Source organism: Parasteatoda tepidariorum, chromosome 4 (assembly GCF_043381705.1).
Source record: "Parasteatoda tepidariorum isolate YZ-2023 chromosome 4, CAS_Ptep_4.0, whole genome shotgun sequence".
Taxonomy (NCBI): domain Eukaryota; kingdom Metazoa; phylum Arthropoda; class Arachnida; order Araneae; family Theridiidae; genus Parasteatoda; species Parasteatoda tepidariorum.
This window is the reverse complement of record NC_092207.1, coordinates 7,025,434-7,044,988: the sequence shown is the minus strand read 5'-3', so window position 1 is coordinate 7,044,988 and position 19,555 is coordinate 7,025,434. Positions and strand designations below refer to the sequence as shown.

The window sequence follows — 19,555 nt, the reverse complement described above, 5'->3', positions numbered from 1 at the left end:
GAATACATTCTATCAATGTATCACGTAATTATTAAAGACTCTAAAAACAATATAATTTAACTGATGGCATCATTGATAGATGGATTTGAAACAAAAAGCATACCAGTTAAGAGCTCTTTGAAATAATAGATTAAAGGTCAAGAACTGTTACTTTATAGTATATAAAAAAAATGTTACTGGTCCATTTTATAGTTTAATTTCAGGTCAGTTAGCTTGAAGCTTTTTTTCTTGGGGCTTTTTTTTTTTATTTATTTAACATGCACTTAAGAACCAATCTATCTTGATTTGTTTAGTATATTTTGAAATATCAAATTAATTAATAATAATTTAAGTTTGTAAATTCAAAATAAATGTAAATTCAAAAAATTTATTATGTACTCATTCATTTAAATTTTTTCTTTTTTTTAAACTTAAATAATCATCAAAAATAAAGAATAGAAAAATTATAGAGCAATGCCTCCGGTGAGTTGTTGATATAATTCTAACAATTGAATAAACATTAAGGATTAAATGAAATAAATAGTCAGGAATAATTGCCTGAAGGAATACTTAATAACAAAACAATCTTCGCAGCTTTTAAATATAATTGTTTTTCTTGTACTTTTTTTTACACATATTCAACAAACTTTACCTTATTCCATTGGTTTTTCATAGTATTTATCTAGAGTGTTTACCACTAGAGTGGGAAATGAACAATATTTACAAATCACATGATTTAAAAAATTTTAAAGTAAAAACATATGAAAGAGTTTTGATAATGATTAGAGCACTTTTCAAATTATTTTCTGTGAAAAGTGTCTTCAGACAGTTGAAAATAAACTAATAACAACATTTATAAAACCCTTTCACAAGTGTCTTCAATGAAATTTATCAAACAAAACTAACTCAGTTCAGAGCATGGCTCTTAATTTTTAAGAAAACCTTCTCAAAACATTTTTGACAAACTAACCTTTTGAAAAGGGAATGTGCAGTGTGAAGTACTCCATTAATGGCGTGAAAATCTCCACTCTTAAAATAGGAAATCATTTCTTGAATTAAATTCGGCCATTTCTCTGGGAAATCCTCACGGCCTATAATGCTGACGGCATCACTCAACTATGGAATTAAGTATTATGAAACATTCAAACATCCACACATAATTTTGAGATATACAAATGCAAAGAAGAAATATAAATCAATTAACAGAAATAAGGATTGTTAGTAAATAAATTGATGGAGTTAAGATATTTAACTATAACAGAAATTTGTAATAAAACAAGTGAGATTATGCACTATTCATAATGTGTTTCCTGTTTTCTTCCTTCTGAAATTTCTAATTCACAATTTTATCTTTTAAATGACAATTTTTTTAAAAAAAAATTCTTTATTTAATCTTAATTACTCAGAGTTGGCAATATTCTCTCCTATTTTTTTTACTTCTTTACTTTCCACACCTCTAACAGTATCCAGCTATGTCTTAAGATTATGTAATTGTTAAAATACACTGTTAAGTTTGTGTAACTGTAGTTGCATAAAAATTGGAAAATAAGAATTCTACAAAAAATAAAAAAGTCCAGATTGAAAGTCATCTTTTTAGTTTTAGAGATTTATTTAAGAATATGGGTTAATTATTAAAAAATTGTTTTTCTTCTTCTTCTTTTAAATATGTTTCACACAGTAAAAAAAATCATTGCTTCGAGAGGATTACTTTTAATAGTTAATTTTTCCAAGTGAAATATAAAATTTGTGTTGTCAACTGCTTGGAGCCATTGAGGTCCAATGTAATTAGAGCCATTCTTCATGTTAAATTTATATAACTACTTGTTCAATAGTTTTGTAAATTCAACATGAAGAATAAATGTAATAAATTGAAGCAAACATCTAAAATTTACTAATCTTATAAGACTAGACCTAATGGAGTAGCCTTGAATAAAACAAATCATTAGATGTTTAACACCTTGTTGTTACACTTCAAGAATAGATAAATTTTACAAGATAGATCATTTAATCAATAAAAAATTTTAGATACAAAACAAAATAATTAAAAAACAATAAGTTTGGCAAACTTTTAAAAAATAAACTATTTTGAAAATTTAAAAGTACAAAAGTGCCTTTGTGCGTGTTCCGTGCAATAATCTTCGATTAACACTTAAAAAATTTGGGGGGAAAAGGATTTAAGAAAAAGATTTTTCCGAAAATAAAAGTGCCACAGACCTGCCTTTGTATTTGTTCTGGACTGCGTAACATTAGTCCAACTATAAGGCCTTTAACACTTTCTCGATCAGAGTCATGAATTTTATTGTCAGAGTCTTCAATCTAAAATAGTCATAAAAGTTTATTTAGCATTAAATATTAATTGAATGAAGGGTACAGAAACAAAGAGAAAATATGAACTTTTGAAAAATTGTTACGATAGGATAAAAATTCTTCTATCACTAGAGAGAATATTGGACTTTCGAAACTATACTGTATGACTTTTATACAGAGTTTATATATATACATAGCTGCCAACTTGTTAAAAATCAAAATAGGAACACAAAGCATGATAAGACAATCAGAGAAAATAATGACACAAAGTTAAAGTTTCAAAATTTTGTCGGATTATAAATTTTTGATTCCCGGACCTTTCCTGGACCTTTCCTGGGATGAAAGAAAATTGGCAAAAGTGAAAAGGGGCTAGAATATTGAAAAATCAGAACATTTTGATCTAAAATCGTATTTTCGAAACAAAGCTAAAACTTCGGAACAAATACGATTTAATAGGAACAGTTGGCAGCTATGTTATATATGTATATATATATATAGATATACAGTGTTGGCCAAAAGTGTGGACACTTTTTGAAAGTTTCATGTTTTTCAACTTTGTGTGCTTGTAGAATATATTAATTTTCACTTAAATACAAACGTTTATATATCAAATTGAAGGTAATTTAATGTAGAATTTAATAATAAATACAGTATTACAATATCTGTATTACAAAAAAAGTTATGCAATTAATAGTAAGATCTATCTTAGATTTGCATTTTTTTAAAGTGATACTTACACAATCAATACTTAGTAGGATAACCCTTAATTTTTAATAAAAGCTTCACAGCGTCTTTTCATCGAGTGAATGAGTGTTTGGAGTTCATCTTTCGTAATCACATGGTGCCAAGAATCAATTATAGTTTCACTTAGTTGTCTTTTATTGGATGAACGTTTTTTTCGCACAAGAATTTTCAAACGTCGCCGCAAATTTTCAATTGGATTGAGATTAGGGCTGTTTCCTGGCCATGGTAATATATCTATGCCTTTATTTTGAAACCATGCTTTGCATACTTTTGCTGTGTGGCATGGAGCTGAATCCTGCTGAAAAATAAATGGTGCATTGCTGGAGAAGAGATCCCTGATGGAAGGTATCAATTTTGGTTTCAGGGCAGTTTCGATGTATTTTTTGGCATTCAGGATGACATCAATCATTTGAATACAGCCTACACCATCTGCAGATATACATGCCCAAATCATGACATTTGTTGGATTTTAGTAGTTACTTCAATGCAATCAGGATGAAGCGCTTCACCTACTCTACAGCTCACGTATTTTCTACCATCACTTCAAAGAGAGATATTTTACTCTCATCACTCCAGATTACTTGCTTCCATTGATTTTCTGACCATTTAATGTGTTCTTTTGCCGACTAAACTCGTTTCTCGAGTTGCTTTTGATTTAAATATGGTTTTTTCCTTGGAATTCTAGCTTGTAGTCCAAATCTTGATAAGCTTCTTCTTATTGATCTTGAACTTACTGCAATACCAGCTGCATTCATTTCACATCTAATGACATTTTTCTATCTTGAAGGCATAGCCATTTAATTTTTCTATCGGTAGTAGCACTTGTGCATTTTTTTTCGGCCTGATTTGGCATCCTGAATGCCAAAAAATACATCGAAACTGTCCTGAAACCAAAATTGATACCTTCCATCAGGGATCTCTTCCCCAACAACGAACCATTTATTTTTCAGCAGGATTCAGCTCCATGCCACACAGCAAAAGTATGCAAAGCATGGTTTCAAAATAAAGGCATAGATATATTAGCATGGCTAGGAAACAGCCCTGATCTCAATCCAATTGAAAATTTGTGGCGACGTTTGAAAATTCTTGTACAAAAAAAACGACTAAGTGAAGCTAAAATTGATTCTTGGCACCATGTGATTACGAAAGATGAACTCCAAACACTCGTTCACTCGATAAAAAGACGCTGTGAAGCTATCTTAAAAATTAAGGGTTATCCTACTAAGTATTGATTGTGTAAGTATCACTTTAAAAAAATGCAAATCTAAGATAGATCTTACTATTAATTGCATAACTTTTTTTGTAATACAGATATTGTAATACTGTATTTATTATTAAATTCTACATTAAATTACCTTCAATTTGATATATAAACGTTTGCATTTAAGTGAAAATTAATATATTCTACAAGCACACAAAGTTGAAAAACATGAAACTTTCAAAAAGTGTTCACACTTTTTGCCACCACTGTATATATACAATGGAAAGTCCCATGTTCAGCATCATCGAGACTTCGGCAAGTCCAGAAAATAGATTTTCTCAGATAATAGGTCCTTAAGGTAAACAAACATCAAAACATCCTCATTAAATAAAAAATAACAAAAAGACGATAATGTCAATTCCAATAAATGAATAAGTCCACATGGTTTGCGGGGTTGCGCTATTTTTGCAACTGATTTCCACATGGTTTTACAAATCTGGTATAACACACCGCATGGTATAACACACCGCAAGTTCCAAGCCACGCGTTTCAGTTAGAATCATTTCTAGATCTACTCGATTAGCGACGCTTCCACAGTGAATATGTATGACTTCGAAGACTGATTAATAAATACGGATTTTCACTTGGCTTTTAAAATTTCAATGCTTTAATAAGATATTTCATGCTACAAACTTCAAATCACGCATTTTTATTACAATAATTGATGTTTCCCCCACAATTCCAAGTGGATTTACAATCTCTTTTTTTTGCCAGTTATTTCTACAGATTTTCGTATTTTTTTTAATGATACATTATTATATATACAGGAAATATTCGAATCGACCATTCGTAGAATTACTTTTCGATTTGTGACAATTTTATTGTCTATCTGGTTTTCTAGATTACATTTTCAACAGTTTATAATTTCCACATAGTTTTTTAAATTTTGATTTCTTTTTTAATATAATATTATTATGATCTTCAAACTCTGCATTGCTCTTTTGAATAACAGGGTACGTAGCCAAATTTTTCAACAAAAAATAAGCACTTTTTAAGCACTCAAAAAATATTTTTAAGCACTATATACAATAACAAAATGCAAAATAATTTTCAAAGACTTTACATGATCATGATAAAATAACCAGTTTCTGACTAAAAACTCTTTTCTTGATTATATTAGCCACCATAATAAGATGTTTGGCCATTATAAAAAGTTTTTCGGTACGATATCAGAAGGTGGAAAATGAAGCCTGAAACGGAGAATATCTTGCATAATGCAGCAGAGTTGCACATGAGAGTGCAAGAATCTCAGCAAATCCCCGAGTTCAGTAGAGGCACATGTGGACTTTCAAGGATTTCATCAAACATGTAAAATGATTGGTCCTTTTATGTGCTATGGACCAACGGTACGCCGAAATAGATTGTGAATTAATGAATTGCGAAAATGATGAATAGAACAATGTGAAAAGCACACGCCTTTGTTCAATACATAATGGACATGATAAAGAAAAAACTCTCATTTTCGAAAAGGTAAAATTAAGCACTTTTCAAAAACACCCAAGGTAGAAAGAACCTTTAAGGGCTTTTGAAAAACGAAATTTGAAAATAAGCACCTTTAAGCACTTTTAAAAAACACTACACACCATGAATAATAATTTAATAGCCTGCATAGTTGTGAATAGTTCATCTTAAATCAGAATTTCTTTTAAAATTTGAAGTCGCTGAACTCTCTAAAATCGTGTACATGATTCGTAGCAGTATATTAATCCTTTTACGCGAGACATAGAAAAAAAATTTGCAATTTTTTTTAGCTGTAGTGAAATGCTAAATTTTGTTTACGTTATTTATAATTCCATTAATTATCTATTCTATTAATTATAATTCTATTAATTCTATTATTAATTCTATTAAATTATCAGAAAAGCAAAGTAATTTCATCCCTGCATACTATTGCCTTTATATGCTTTTTTTTTAAAGGGAAAAGTTTTGTTCAGTTAAAAAGTGTCCGGAAAAAAGACCCTCCAGTAAACAGATGTCCGGACATGGGACATAGTACTGTATATGTGTCTATGTATATATTGATATATACATACACACTAATACAAAAATATATGCAAATAATGAGAATTAAAATTAACTTACAATTCTCCAATTTCTCTTTACATAATTTTTAAATGTGATAGCACTAGCGACTCTAATGGTGAGATCTACATCAGCTTTGTCTACCAAAGTCAAGAGAAGAATAGGATAATTTTTATTTCCTTCAACACTCTCTAAAAATTTTTCAGCTGAAATATAAATAGATACATGTACACATACATACATTTAAAACTAGGTAAAATTAAGAGAAGAAAGTAGGAAAGTAAATGCAAAGAAAAAGAGTCACTCAAATTAATTTCTACATAATTAGTCAGTAATCATGCTAAATTTTGGAATGAATGGGTCCTTGGGATTCAAGACTTCTTAAGTTCAGGTTATTTTTTAACCATATAATATAATACAGTAGGGAACCGATTATCTGGAACAATCGGGACCATCGCTATTCCGGATAACTGATTTTTCCGGTTTTCTGATTCGCTACAAAAAGCGGTTTTTTTATTGTTAAACCCAACAAAAATTAGAAAAATATTTAGAAATAATCTTAAAAAGAAAAAACGATGAAGTAATACACTAATGATTATTTCTAAAATGATGGTAAGGTAAACATCTTTCAAAAAAGAAAGAAAAATCCTAAAATCTTATGAGTAAGGAAAAAAAAAATTTTAAATAGCGGGAAAATTTATCGAATTTCGTTCCGGTCCGGTTCGTTCCGGTATAATTATATTTATGACAACAATTAACAATCAAATTACCTACAAAGTTTACAAACGAGAAATAAGTGGTGTTCAATTATAAAATTACAGAAAAATTTTCATACAATTAACAGCATGAATTATGCAAAATAGAAGTATATAATTCAATTTATAATATAAAGTTTAAAAATTTTATTGGACCTTTATACAGAATCCGCAGATTATCCAGTGTCTTGAGTCTGACAATATTGTGCAATTTTATCTTTCATAGAGAAAGAACCACTATCAACATTACATTATTTGAAAAGATACTATTATTCAGAAGGAAAAAAAAAAAAATTATAAAATTATATTATGATACACTTTAAGGAAATTTTTTTTTCTAAACCATCTTTTTGAGTGATGAGTAATGTATTCCTAAAAAGTTAAAAGACTAATAATTTTCATAAAGTTGTTTAATGTTAACATTACACAGCAGTGGTTGAAACATTTATTAAGAATTACTAATCAAAAAAATTGTGACTGCAGACAAAGAAAATGTTTTTTTAACTTTCAATAAAATTAATCTTCAACTCGCAGGGAAAGTAATATTCAACTAGCACCGATATTAATCCTTAACTTGAGAGAAAAACTTAAAGCAAGGCAAATGATATAGAAGCAGTTTTTTAATTAACATTTTCTTTTGTCACAGATTTATTGATTTATTAAAAATTTATGATTGTAAAGTTTTTTCAGAAAAAAAAAACTTTCGAACTTATGTTATAATGCGATGTTTAACAGACGATATATCCTGATATCAAATTTCCTACATCAACCAGTTCTAACACTAATGTCGTTATTCGATGACGCCAGTTTAGACAATATCTGGCAAATCTGCGCCTGCGTTGAGGAGGCAATTACACTTCTCAATGTGCAATCATTTTGCAACTCACCCCCTGAAAAACCTCTTCGTCAAGAGGCAACTGGAGATTTTTCACCTACCGCTAGCTCCCTCAGTGTGCGGCCGGCCTTAACATAAATAGATTACATAATAAGAAATTTTTTAAAAAAACTATTCTATAGATAACAATGAAATAAAATATACCAGGTCTTCGTATCTCAGGAGCAGGATTTAATGTGTGCTGTAAATAATTCACTAGTGTTTGAAGGTTATTTGGTGTTACCTCCATTCTGAAAAATTTTAAAAATTTTATACTCAATTAAGAAAAGTAACTACATTATTTTATTTTTTATATATATAAATGAATACAAAGACTACAAATCAAACCTTATTCCGTATTGTGCACTATTAGGGACATACACAGAAATCTGCCTAATCATTTTTGTTCACCATTTTTTTTGGTATGAAAGTAATTGCTTAATCCTCAGCATCATAATCACATGAAATAATCTACGCAATTATAACAGATATAATTTGGATAAAATGTTATCCTAATCTGTGGCGCTAACTACAATCACAATGGTGCTATATAAATTTTAAAATTGCAAATTGAAAAAAAAAAAAACATTTACATGTGTGCCTGGGGGTGCATAAGTTATACTTTTCAATTTGTTTCTGTGATGCCACCAAACACAGTGCTGACTTAAATAATCCTTAGTGGCAGATGGATCATGGGTTAGAGCAGGGCTCGAAAAAACTCAAAACTTTTACCCGTCCCTGAGGACGGCTTGTCCAACAATGTACCCGTCCTCCTTTGAAACTAACCCGTCGCTTCTAAATAAATAAAAATATCATTTTCTCTTCTTTATTACAAACATTTATATAAATTGCACAATGAATAAGTAGTCACTAGGATTACAAATACTAGGCTTGCATTATACAGTAATAAAAGGAATAGGTACTAGGTTACTAATAGGAACCCAGTATTTTTTTTATAAAATTTATTTCTTTTATGAAATAATTTAGATAACAAATGTCCCTTTCAACCGCTGCAGTACAGGAGACAGAGAAAACATCAATTCCACCATGCTCAGTATGTTGCTGTATTTCTAGATTAGAGGGTCATTTTAGAAGTGAGGCACTAGACTCTTGTAAGATAACAAAATTTGAAAATGTATCACTAACATTAACGGGAAAATGGCTGTCCGTGCGGATGTCGGATTCGGGAAATTCATTGTCCAAGGGGAATTTTTGACAGCCGAGGACAGGGTGGTTTTTCAAGCCTTGGGTTAGAGTCCCTAGCTGTCAAGCTAACTCTGGGAGGTTTTTGTGGTTTTCCATTCCTCCAATACTTGATCTAGGAGTTCCTTTGTCTTTAAGGGTTCAAATCTACAGGGCTACAGAGTTGAATAGTAGTCGTAAACCCAAAATTGGGTCTGCTGTTCAACACCGGTTGTAAAATAAAATAAAACTATATATGATGAATTTAAAATTTCAAAGTTAAGGAAAGCTAAACATATGAAGGGTATAAATAGCAGCGCCAAAGTATTTTAAAGTTGCAAACTTTAGAAGAAAAAAAAAAGAAAAAAGACATGTAGATGTAGGGGTGGCTATGAGTAATACATTTCGAGATGGTTCCCTTTCGTGATGTTTTTCTTTTAGTTTCTCGCGGGCCGCTGCCTGGAAGTTGCCAAGACATGGCGATGTAAGTAAAAAAAAAGTCCACGCATTTTAAAGATCACTGCCCATATTAGTTTAAATGAAATTATTATAAAAAAATGAATTTGCACCATTCTCAGATTATCAGCAAAACAAAAACAATGGACCCAAAAGACCCCAGTACATTACTTAATAACATTTTGAAAATTTTTCAAGTTTAATTGATTTATAAAAAATTGATCACTCGTGAGACTTTTAAGAAATGAGATGAAATCAGGAGTTTGTAAGCCGGTGTATGTAATAAACTTCAAAATTATACTAAATAGCACATCATTAAAAGTTTAATAGTAGACAAAATTGATCACTCATGAGACTTTTAAGAAATGAGATGAAAGCAGGAGTTTGTAAGCCGGTGTATGTAATAAACTTCAAAATTATACTAAATAGCAAATCATTAAAAGTTTAATAGTAGACAATTTTTTTTAATACAGTATAACTTATGCTTTTAATTCTTTTTAAGTAAATACAAATATAGCAATTAATAACTACAAACTTGGTTCAAATTCTTTCACAAGGCAATTCAACTGAAAACCTAGAACAGATTTCAAAACACCACAGTACCATTGACTGCAAATACAGTTACAGTCTCAAATCGCATTTAAATGGATGGTTGACCGTATAAATCTAAACATAGATAGCGCTAAGGGTTAAAATTCGCCTAACTTCTGAGTTACTATTTCCGACTGATTTTTTAACATAAGCTCGGAAAAGCTCTCCATTCAATATTATTATACTTAGAGTGTTCACAATATTACGCGTTCTTTCAATTTAACTTTCTCCCAGGCAATATTTTGCACAATTATAACCAAATAAGGGTTAACACTCAAAACGTAGGTTGCTGTTGTTGTTTATTTACGTCGCACTAGAGCTACACAATGGGCTATTGGCGACGGTCTGGGAAACATCCCGGAGGATGATCCGAAGACATGCCATCACAATTTTGATCCTCTGCGGAGGGGGTGGCACCCCCGCTTCGGTAGCCCGACGACCTGCGTGCGAAGTCGAGCACTTTACGGTAGCACAGTTTAACGAGGACCAATACCGCACACACTCGGTCCCCACGCATACTGATCCCTCAAAACGTAAGAAACCTTTCACTTTATTAATGTTATGATATTAATTTTCTTAAATTTGTTTTCGGCACACGAATTGTTAGAATTTATAAGTCAAAAAAATATAAAAGGTAAAATTTTGCTTAAATTTGGTAAAAAATCACAATAATAAAACTTCCTAGAATATCAAGCCTGCTCGCACATTATTGCGTTGTAAGCATAACATAAGCGGAGGGATATACCGGAAAATTTCAAAATATTTTCAGATATTAGGAAGTGTATTATTGTATCTCGGACGGTGGTATTTCAGTTGCTAAGTAATCAGACTCTGGTCCTCACGGACTTGGATTCGAACCACTACTTTGCTAAGACCCACCTAGTACATGTGATACATGTGCTCGTAAAATCTGTGGAATCGAAAACCCTGTGGTCGGTCGTTAAGCAGTACCAGTCTGTATGGTACCGGGACCTGGAGAAAATGTCCATCTCCTTCAGATCTATGTCTAAATTGAAAATGAGATCGCTTCTGCAAAGAATCAAAATTATGATGGCATGTCTTCGGATCATCCTCAAGGATGTTTCCCAGACCATCGCCAATAGCCCATTGTGCAACTCTAGTACATACAACGTAAATAAGGTGCCGTCCTAGAACTACCATCCGATATTATTACCAAACTTATTCTACGAATTGGTGATCGAAATGGGCTGCAGGCGGCTTAGAGCAGAAGTTTCATGTCATTGTTTCATTGCAGAGCATGTTAGTTTCTGTCTTGATTATCAGATAGATTAAAAACTTTTAAGTTCGTTTCAACTTTTAAGTTATATGGAATTGAGAACTACATTAAACATAGTTCTAAAAGAAAGCGTCAGGGGAATTTCAAAAAGCATTTTTATCAATTAAATACGAAAAATATCGTAGAACATTTCTATACAACTGAAAAGAGNTTACTAGGCCTAACTCAGTAACGTGGAAATCATTAACTACTTTAACACAGATAATTAGAATTATAAAATGTGGTAAACGTTTAAAATACATAGATACAATATTATAAACTGAAAAAAATTATTCAAAACGATTAACTTACTTTATTTACTGAATCATAAATGAAGAGCTCAAAATTACAACAGTCAACATAGCTACACTCAGCAGGGTTACTTTTCAAAAATTCTTTTTTGAGAATTAAATTCTAGTCAAGCACATCTAGCGCATGCGCAATTGCTCAGCCGGTTGCACGCACAGACATAAGTAATTATGATGCTCCTACGGAATAACCAGGGAGAAAAATCCATTGGATTGATTTCTAACGGATGACCAGTGGAGGAATATCCGTAGGCGATGTTTCCGAAGGACTTCCTACGTATCGTTATCCGTAGGAATGTTAGAATGGAATTTCCCTCGGCTTTCCCCTATTTATCCGCGCCTTCCCTCGGAAGAAAGGGATGCATTTGGGAGGTCCTAGGGAAAGGTTTCGGAAGATGAGTGCTATATGGGTTAAATACGAAAAATATCGTAGAACATTTCTATACAACTGAAAAGAGGAGGAGAGGGAAGGACCGAAGACATGGAAGCGATCTTCTCCCCAGATGGCGTATTCGAGCATTCAGTTCACCCCACAGATAGCAACATAAGGTTTATTTTAACGCAGCAAAAACCTCTTAGTGTAAACCTAGTAAGGTTTTTATTTGGTTTACGTGTAAACTTTCTAACCTTAAAACGAGATCTGTGACAATCTGCTCTATTCTACGCCCATCACACAAATCCGAAACCTTGGAAACCTTTATCAGGATTATTTTCTGATATCCCCACCGTACATGAGCATTGAGTGTAGTCAGTGTTGAGTCCCACAGTAGACTGATAGTTAAGACACGGTTCCCAGCAGATCACTGAAGTCAAGCAACACTGCGGTTAGTGTGCAGATGGTTGCAATCTGAGTAGGGACCCAGGGTCTACGGTATTGGTCAGCGTTAAACTGATCTACCATAAAGTGCTCGATTTCGCGTGCAGGTCGTCGGGCTACCACAGCGGGGGTGTCATCCCNTCCCATATGCATAGGATCAAAATTGCTTAGAGGAGAGATTTACATAGAGAGAACCAGTCCCCCTTACCTTGTTGAAAAGAACGTTGTCACGTGATTCTGGGACGATTTTCTCTCCAGTAAACCCAGTAGAACTTGTACTATGAGGTGGATTGCTGAACTTTCTTTTGAACAATAAATTTAAATAAAAATGATCGAATACTGCTGTGCATACGAATGTGAAGAAAAATTCATGAAAGGAGGACGTTTTGCATTTCTCAAATAAATTTTTTTTCTTTTATATTCACTCGTAAACATTCATTTCCAATTTGTATGTTAGCACGTTAGGTTATGGAATGAATTAAATTGGTTTTTAACAAGAAAAATATGACATATTTTTTTACATTTTTATTTACATTAATAGATTATAATGTTGTTAACATTTGTAGGTATTTTCATTACAATTATATTACATAATGATATAAATATTCTGGTGTTTTTACTGCTTTTTTGATGAAGCACATGCATCGGATTTGGCGCATTTTTTTCACATCATTATTTTGCAAACAAATCGCTTTTTATTCCCGCTCTGTAACTTATATTGATGCGTTAAAATATTTTAATAATTTCAAGCGAATTTAATTATATATTTTAGTTGTACAAAAAAAAAGTATATAAGTATAATAAAAGTAAATTTTACGTTATAAATAATTTTTTCGATCAAAAGTAAAATTATATTCAAATAAAATTTATAAGCCGAATAATACTTTCTTTTATTTCTTTAGAAAATTATTTTATTATATAGAAAAAATTGTTTGGATATATTCATATTTATTTAGAAAATTTTATATTTATTACTGTATATTTATTATTCAGGAAAATATTAACTAGATTATTATAGGTTCTATTATTAATAATGGGTCCTATTATTCAATAATTTATTATAATTTTATGTATTTTATTTTGATTTCTGAGAATAAAAAGGGAATAATTCTCTTTTTGATTATCAATATTTTTTTTATATGAAATGTTAATTATGTCGAGAACTGCCAATGTTTCTAACAGCAAGTAGATAGTATGTTCTTATAAGATATTTATTAATACCTTTTTTTAAATAAAGAGAAAAACAAAAGCAAAATTTGTTATTTTAGTTCAAATATTTTTATTATTTTATGTTAACGTACTAAAATTTCAATTGTTGCATTGGTTAAAATAAATAATTATCGCATAGCAAGCAAACTAGAAACCCAAACTGTGGAGTATTAAGCAATATTAATATTTATTTTAAAAATAGAACAAAATATTTTGTTTTTATCAGAAAAATTATAAATAATGAACAACACTAAAACCATAAAAAAGGTATGCAAAAGATGATTGTATACCCGTATATATATATTATTTGAATAAAAATATTGCCATTTTTGTTGTCCCGTTAATTTTTCTTAATATTATACGTTATCTCAATAAAAAAAATTTACGCATTGATTAAAATTAGTTATAATCGCGAATTTATAACTTCGGTTCAATTCGATTTGTTTCTCGATTCAAAAAACCATCATTTTTATTTCATTGATTTTAAAATCATATTTAACTTAGCTTTTTACGATTACGTGATTAAAAGTAAATAATTAAGTGTAGAGAGCATATTCTAACGTATTTTGATATGAAAACTTATCTTTTACGGTCACGAATAAAATTGGGAAGGCATTCAAAATAAAAAGAGAAAAAACTCTTCATGTACTATTAAAAATATTCCTGTATGATGCGACCCCCAGCCATGAATTTTTCGCTGAAAAGGTAACCCCATCTCTGAAGAAGTTTTCAGAGCTCAAACAATAGATTGGTTATCTCTACCTTAATATCTCCTCTAAGCAAAATTGTAATGTCTGTCTTGTGTGCATGTCTTCGGATCATCTTAGACCATCGCCAATAACCCATTGTATAGCACTAGTGCGACGTAAATGAACAACAACCACAACAACAATAATTAATTTTAATTAAGATTAAATTGAAATTATCAGATTTTTCGTTACACACAAAACACTACCACGAAGATATTTTTTAAAAGATTATTTGGTGGATATAAGATTCCAGCTAAGTGTGCAAAATAGCGCCTTTTGTTACTTTTCGGGGAGCATCATAGCATCGAATTCATCTGTAGTTTGCTTCTTTGAAGTCCCACCATGAACTGATTGTGAAGATACGGTTCCCAGCAGATCACGAAAGTCAAGCTTCACTGGCTGCGGTCAGTGCGCGGGTGGGTGGCCACTTGGATCAGTCTGCGCTAGGACTGAGGGTGTGTGGTATTGGTCCTCGTTAAACTGCTCTACCATAAAGTGCTCGACTTTGAGTGCAGGCCATTGGACTACCGAAGTGGGGGAGCCATCCCCTCTGCAGAAGATCAAAATTGTGATGGCTTGTCTTCGGATCATCCTCCGGGATGTTTCCCAGACCGTCGCCAATAGCCCATTGTGCAGCTCTAGTGCGACATAAATTAACAACAACAACAACAACAACAATTGAAAGTCAAATTAAAAGAACACGTTAGATTGAAAACACTACAAGTATAAAATTATTGGATGGCCCGCTTTTTCAAGCTTAGGCAACTTTGGAAGCAGTAATGCGGAAGTCTTACGATAAATTTTTACCCATAGCGCCATCTGCTCCACACAGTCAACTATTCATAACCGCAAAGAAAAACATTCTTATACTGTTTTGTTGGTCTCATTCTTGTGGCATGTGTATATTATTGTGTTATTAATAGCTTCGTCTTTGATAGCTACTAATTGTCAAATATATATATAATCGAAATGTTCTTCGTATAAATTGTGAGAATTAAATAGAAATGTCTCAATATAGAAATAATCCTAATCCGGCGAAAGAGCTCCTTGTGACTCACGTAAAAGGAGAAGGACCCATTTTAAAGATATGGGGATTGACTCCCAATTCAATTGAATTAGTGAAAAATTTCGAATATTTTTTTCTAACCCATAAAGAGGAGTTGGACTGTACATCGGGATTTATGCGAACCGATCAGCTTTCAAATGGATTGCATTATGCTGTTCGCTCTAAAATCAAAAATCAGTGGTGTCGAGCTGTTGTCTTGTCACCATTGGGACCGTCAAATGTTTTAGTTCGTCTTATAGATTATGGGCCTGAAGAACAAATATCCGTAGCTGACGTGAGACAATTGGAAAATCCTATTTGTCGTTATGAAGGTCAGGCATCTGAATGTATCTTGGCCGACGTTGAGCCAAGTGATCATATTCAGTGGTCACGGGAGGCTATTAAGCGGTGTGAAAATGAACTTATGCTCAACACTATGTCATTGTTAATAATATCTAATTTCCAAAATATTCCTATTGTGCGCATTGCTAAGAAAGGTGAAAGTGAACCTTTTGTTCAGAGGTTAATTAATGACGATTTGGCAGTTATCAAAAATGCAAATCCTGCAAATTATAATATGAATACTTCAAATTACAATTCGAATACTGCAAATTACAATACGAATACTGCAAATTACAATATGAATACTCTAAATCCCAGCACCTCTCATCTTGTGAAAATTTCCTGTATTGAGAACGCACAAAAATTTTATGTGCAGCTTTCTGCAGCCGAATTAGAGTTAAATAAGCTAATGGAAGAGATACAAATCTTTGCTTCTAGACCAGAAAATTTACGTCCTCTCATCACACCTCAGCTAAATCAGCCATGTTTAAGCAGCCACAAGCAGCGTTATTACAGATGTCGTATTGTATCATTTAATCAAAGTGGTTGTCACGTGTCCTTCGTGGATTACGGTTTCACCGAAATCAAAGCTTTTCAAGACCTAAAGATGATGAACCCTCGATTTTTACAACTCTATGCTCAAGCTATATGTTGTACAATGCCGAAAAAATTTGACATCGCAAAAGATGATTTTTGGCGAGTTTTAAATCAATATCCCTCCTTAGAGTGTGAAATTTTGGCACATACTGGTGAGGCTTATGTTGTTCTACTAAAATACCACGGTAAAGATGTGTTCTTACCATTCATGCAAAAAAGTGTACTGTTTTCATCGTTGCCTTTTACTTACAACAAATTAGTTTGTAATGAGAGGTGTGAAGTAAATATTGGTTACATCAACGACATTTCCGAATTCTTCTGTCAATTAGTGCAAAGCAAGCAGGAATTGGACGCCATTTCCTCGAGGCTGAGTTTCGGAAATGATTTGAGGCCGATAAGTCTTCAGGAATGCCTACCAAAATCGCCTGTCTGCGCTAAATTTTCTGAAGATAATGAATGGTATCGGGCAGAGATAGTTAAAGTCAATCATGAACGAGATATCGAAGTTTTTTTTGTTGATTTTGGAAACTTTGATAATGCTACATTGAAAGATCTGAGAAAAATAACTGAAGAATTGCTCAGCTATCCAGTTCAAGCTTACAAGTGCAATTTAGCTGACATTGATCTTCCCACCGAATCCTCCCAAAAAGATAAAATGTTAGATTATTTTGAAGAATTGACTGCCGGGCAATCTTTTCAAGCTTTTGTGAAAGACATTAAAGACAACCATATGGGAAAAAATTATTCTGTTGTCCTTCAAGACAAATCTAGCTCGACATCGGTCAACGATAAGATTCGAAATAAATTTTCTAATCTGGCCGTTATTCCCATTGCTGAAGTTGAAATTTTATACATTACTAGTTTTACTTCTCTAGATTCTTTCTTTGGGCAGTTTGAGAAGTTGAGTTCGTCCAAACTTGAAGAAATGCAAGAGGAAATAAATGAGTTCTACAGCGAGGCTCAAAATACCACCTTCAAACCAAAGACAGGAGATAAAGTTTGTGCCAAGTACGAAGCTGACAATCAATACTATAGAGCGAGAGTAGAAGCTTGCTCTGGAAGCGAATGCAAAGTCGTTTTTCTCGATTACGGAAATCGAGAGTTAATTTCTGTGAAAGACATTCACCCGATGAATAAACAGTTTTTTAAGTATCCATTGTTTGGTGTGGAATGTGGTTTTAACAGCTACCCAGAAGCTACACCCATTTCTAAAGTTCGAGATCTCATGTTAGAAAATTCAATTCAAGCTAATATGATTGAAGAAAAGAACAACAAGTGGCTAATATCATTAAGTGAGGATTTTTCTCCTAATGTCCATGTCTTAGAGATATTACGTCAGCATGAAAAGGTTGTTCCTAGATCTTTTCAAGGTAATATTGCCTTTCTTCACTCATAATAGGCAAAGCAGTTTTAAGATAACATTGACTGTTATAAAAATTTAAATAAATTATGAAATACTGGTAATACATACAGTGATATTCCTGAATCCTATAAACAGGGTCTCAGCACACCTGGAAAGTCATGGTTTTCGGTGTTGGGCAAAATTAGTCATGAATTGTCCTGATTTTAACTGATTTTTTTTTAAAAAATCATGGAAAGTCTAGCTTTTAAAATGGAATTTACCCCCCCCCCCTTCTCAATTTCACAGTGTTAAGATGTTCCGAATATCTGAATTTGTAACAAAATCTCCACTCACATTCATATTATATTTAAATATAAAATGTTTTTATCTTGTTCTTTAAAAATTATAGTATTCTTTCAAAAAATGAAAGAAAGAACCTCATTTCTAGAAAGAATTATCTTTTAAACTTCTGATTTCAGAATTCTTTCTTTCTTTATTATTTATTTATTTTTATTTTATTAATTTAAAATTCTAGCTGAAGCAAGCCAGTCATTGGCATAAAATTTTTTAATTCCAAAATGAGAACAGAAAAATCTTGAGTATTCCTTTCCTTTCTGATGAACAAGAAAAGTATCTTTAAAATATGCTTCTAAAAGTTTTTGATTTTGTATCTTTTTCCCCAGCTATTTTATTGCCTTAACTCTTTTTTTTAAAAAATCTATAAATATGAAGATGCAAGGTATAACAAATTTGGTTATACTATCATTTCAATTAATGTTAGTATTATGCTTTTTTAAATGTATTGTTTCGTTTTTGTAAGAGAAAATATTTACTTTGGTAAGTCATGAAAAGTTGTAGGAATTAGTCATGAAAAGTCATGGATTTGAAAATCTTAAATGTAGCAGATACCCTGTATGAATGCTCTGTGTCGTGGCAAAATTATTGCAAAACCTTAAAGCTGTTGCAGAGAAATTTTCATTACACATTTTTTTGAAAGATGTTTTTTTTTCCCTCCAGATTTATTTTCGAAAGATGGCTTCCAAGTAAATCGGAGCAGAATTTTTCTATTCTATTTTGATAGTAAAAAATTTCCGTAATGACTGGTTTCAGCTAGAATTTCAAATTGATTATATAGAAAGTAAATCCGAAATCGTCAAAATATAATTCATAGTTCGCTATAGTAATGTGTTTTTTTTTGTAGCTTTTTTAAGAACACCATATTTTTTTATTTTAATTAAATATTACTGTCAGAGGAATTTTACTACAATTCAAGTTTAGCAAAATGAATCAATCAATTTTAATGAATCAATGCGGTATATTTGACCTTCCCTTTTTTTATTAATATTAATTACAGGGTTGGGTTTTTGCCGTCAAAAACTGGTTTTTGACATGACAGAGGTAAAAACCTTGTTTTAAAAACCGTCAAAAACCTACTGTTTTCTTTAATTTATGGCATATAGCGGACAATATATTATTTTCACATAATTGGCTTTATAAATGAATGTTGTAAATGATTGCTATTAATTTTGCAACTATATACATGTATTCTTATAGAAGGATGTACATTCATATAGAAATATTGTAATATACTTATTGAAAATAGTGATACTTACTTTTATCATTATAGCTTGATTTGCAAAGGATTCAAAATTTTGCACTTCTTAATTGTTAGAAATAAACAAACAAACAAAAAAGCTTG

At 31.6% G+C, this 19,555-nt stretch overlaps 2 protein-coding genes across 2 annotated transcripts in view; one reads left to right on the top strand and one right to left on the bottom strand.

The window, feature by feature from the left end:
- LOC107447405 (chromosome segregation 1) overlaps positions 1-10,254 on the bottom strand; it is a 77,082-nt gene extending 66,828 nt beyond the window's left edge. The window contains exons 1-5 of the mRNA XM_071180538.1: positions 10,116-10,254; positions 8,108-8,193; positions 6,374-6,519; positions 2,194-2,295; positions 950-1,095 (exon numbers count right to left, since the gene is read on the bottom strand). Coding sequence (XP_071036639.1) covers positions 950-1,095; positions 2,194-2,295; positions 6,374-6,519; positions 8,108-8,192 — 479 coding nt within the window. The 5' untranslated portion in view covers position 8,193; positions 10,116-10,254. The remainder of the gene's footprint in view (positions 1-949; positions 1,096-2,193; positions 2,296-6,373; positions 6,520-8,107; positions 8,194-10,115) is intronic.
- A 5,109-nt stretch (positions 10,255-15,363) lies between these two features.
- LOC107447409 (uncharacterized) overlaps positions 15,364-19,555 on the top strand; it is a gene marked incomplete in the record, with an annotated part of 21,722 nt that continues 17,530 nt past the window's right edge. Inside the window, 1 exon segment of the mRNA XM_043052136.2 lies at positions 15,364-17,884. Coding sequence (XP_042908070.1) covers positions 15,535-17,884 — 2,350 coding nt within the window.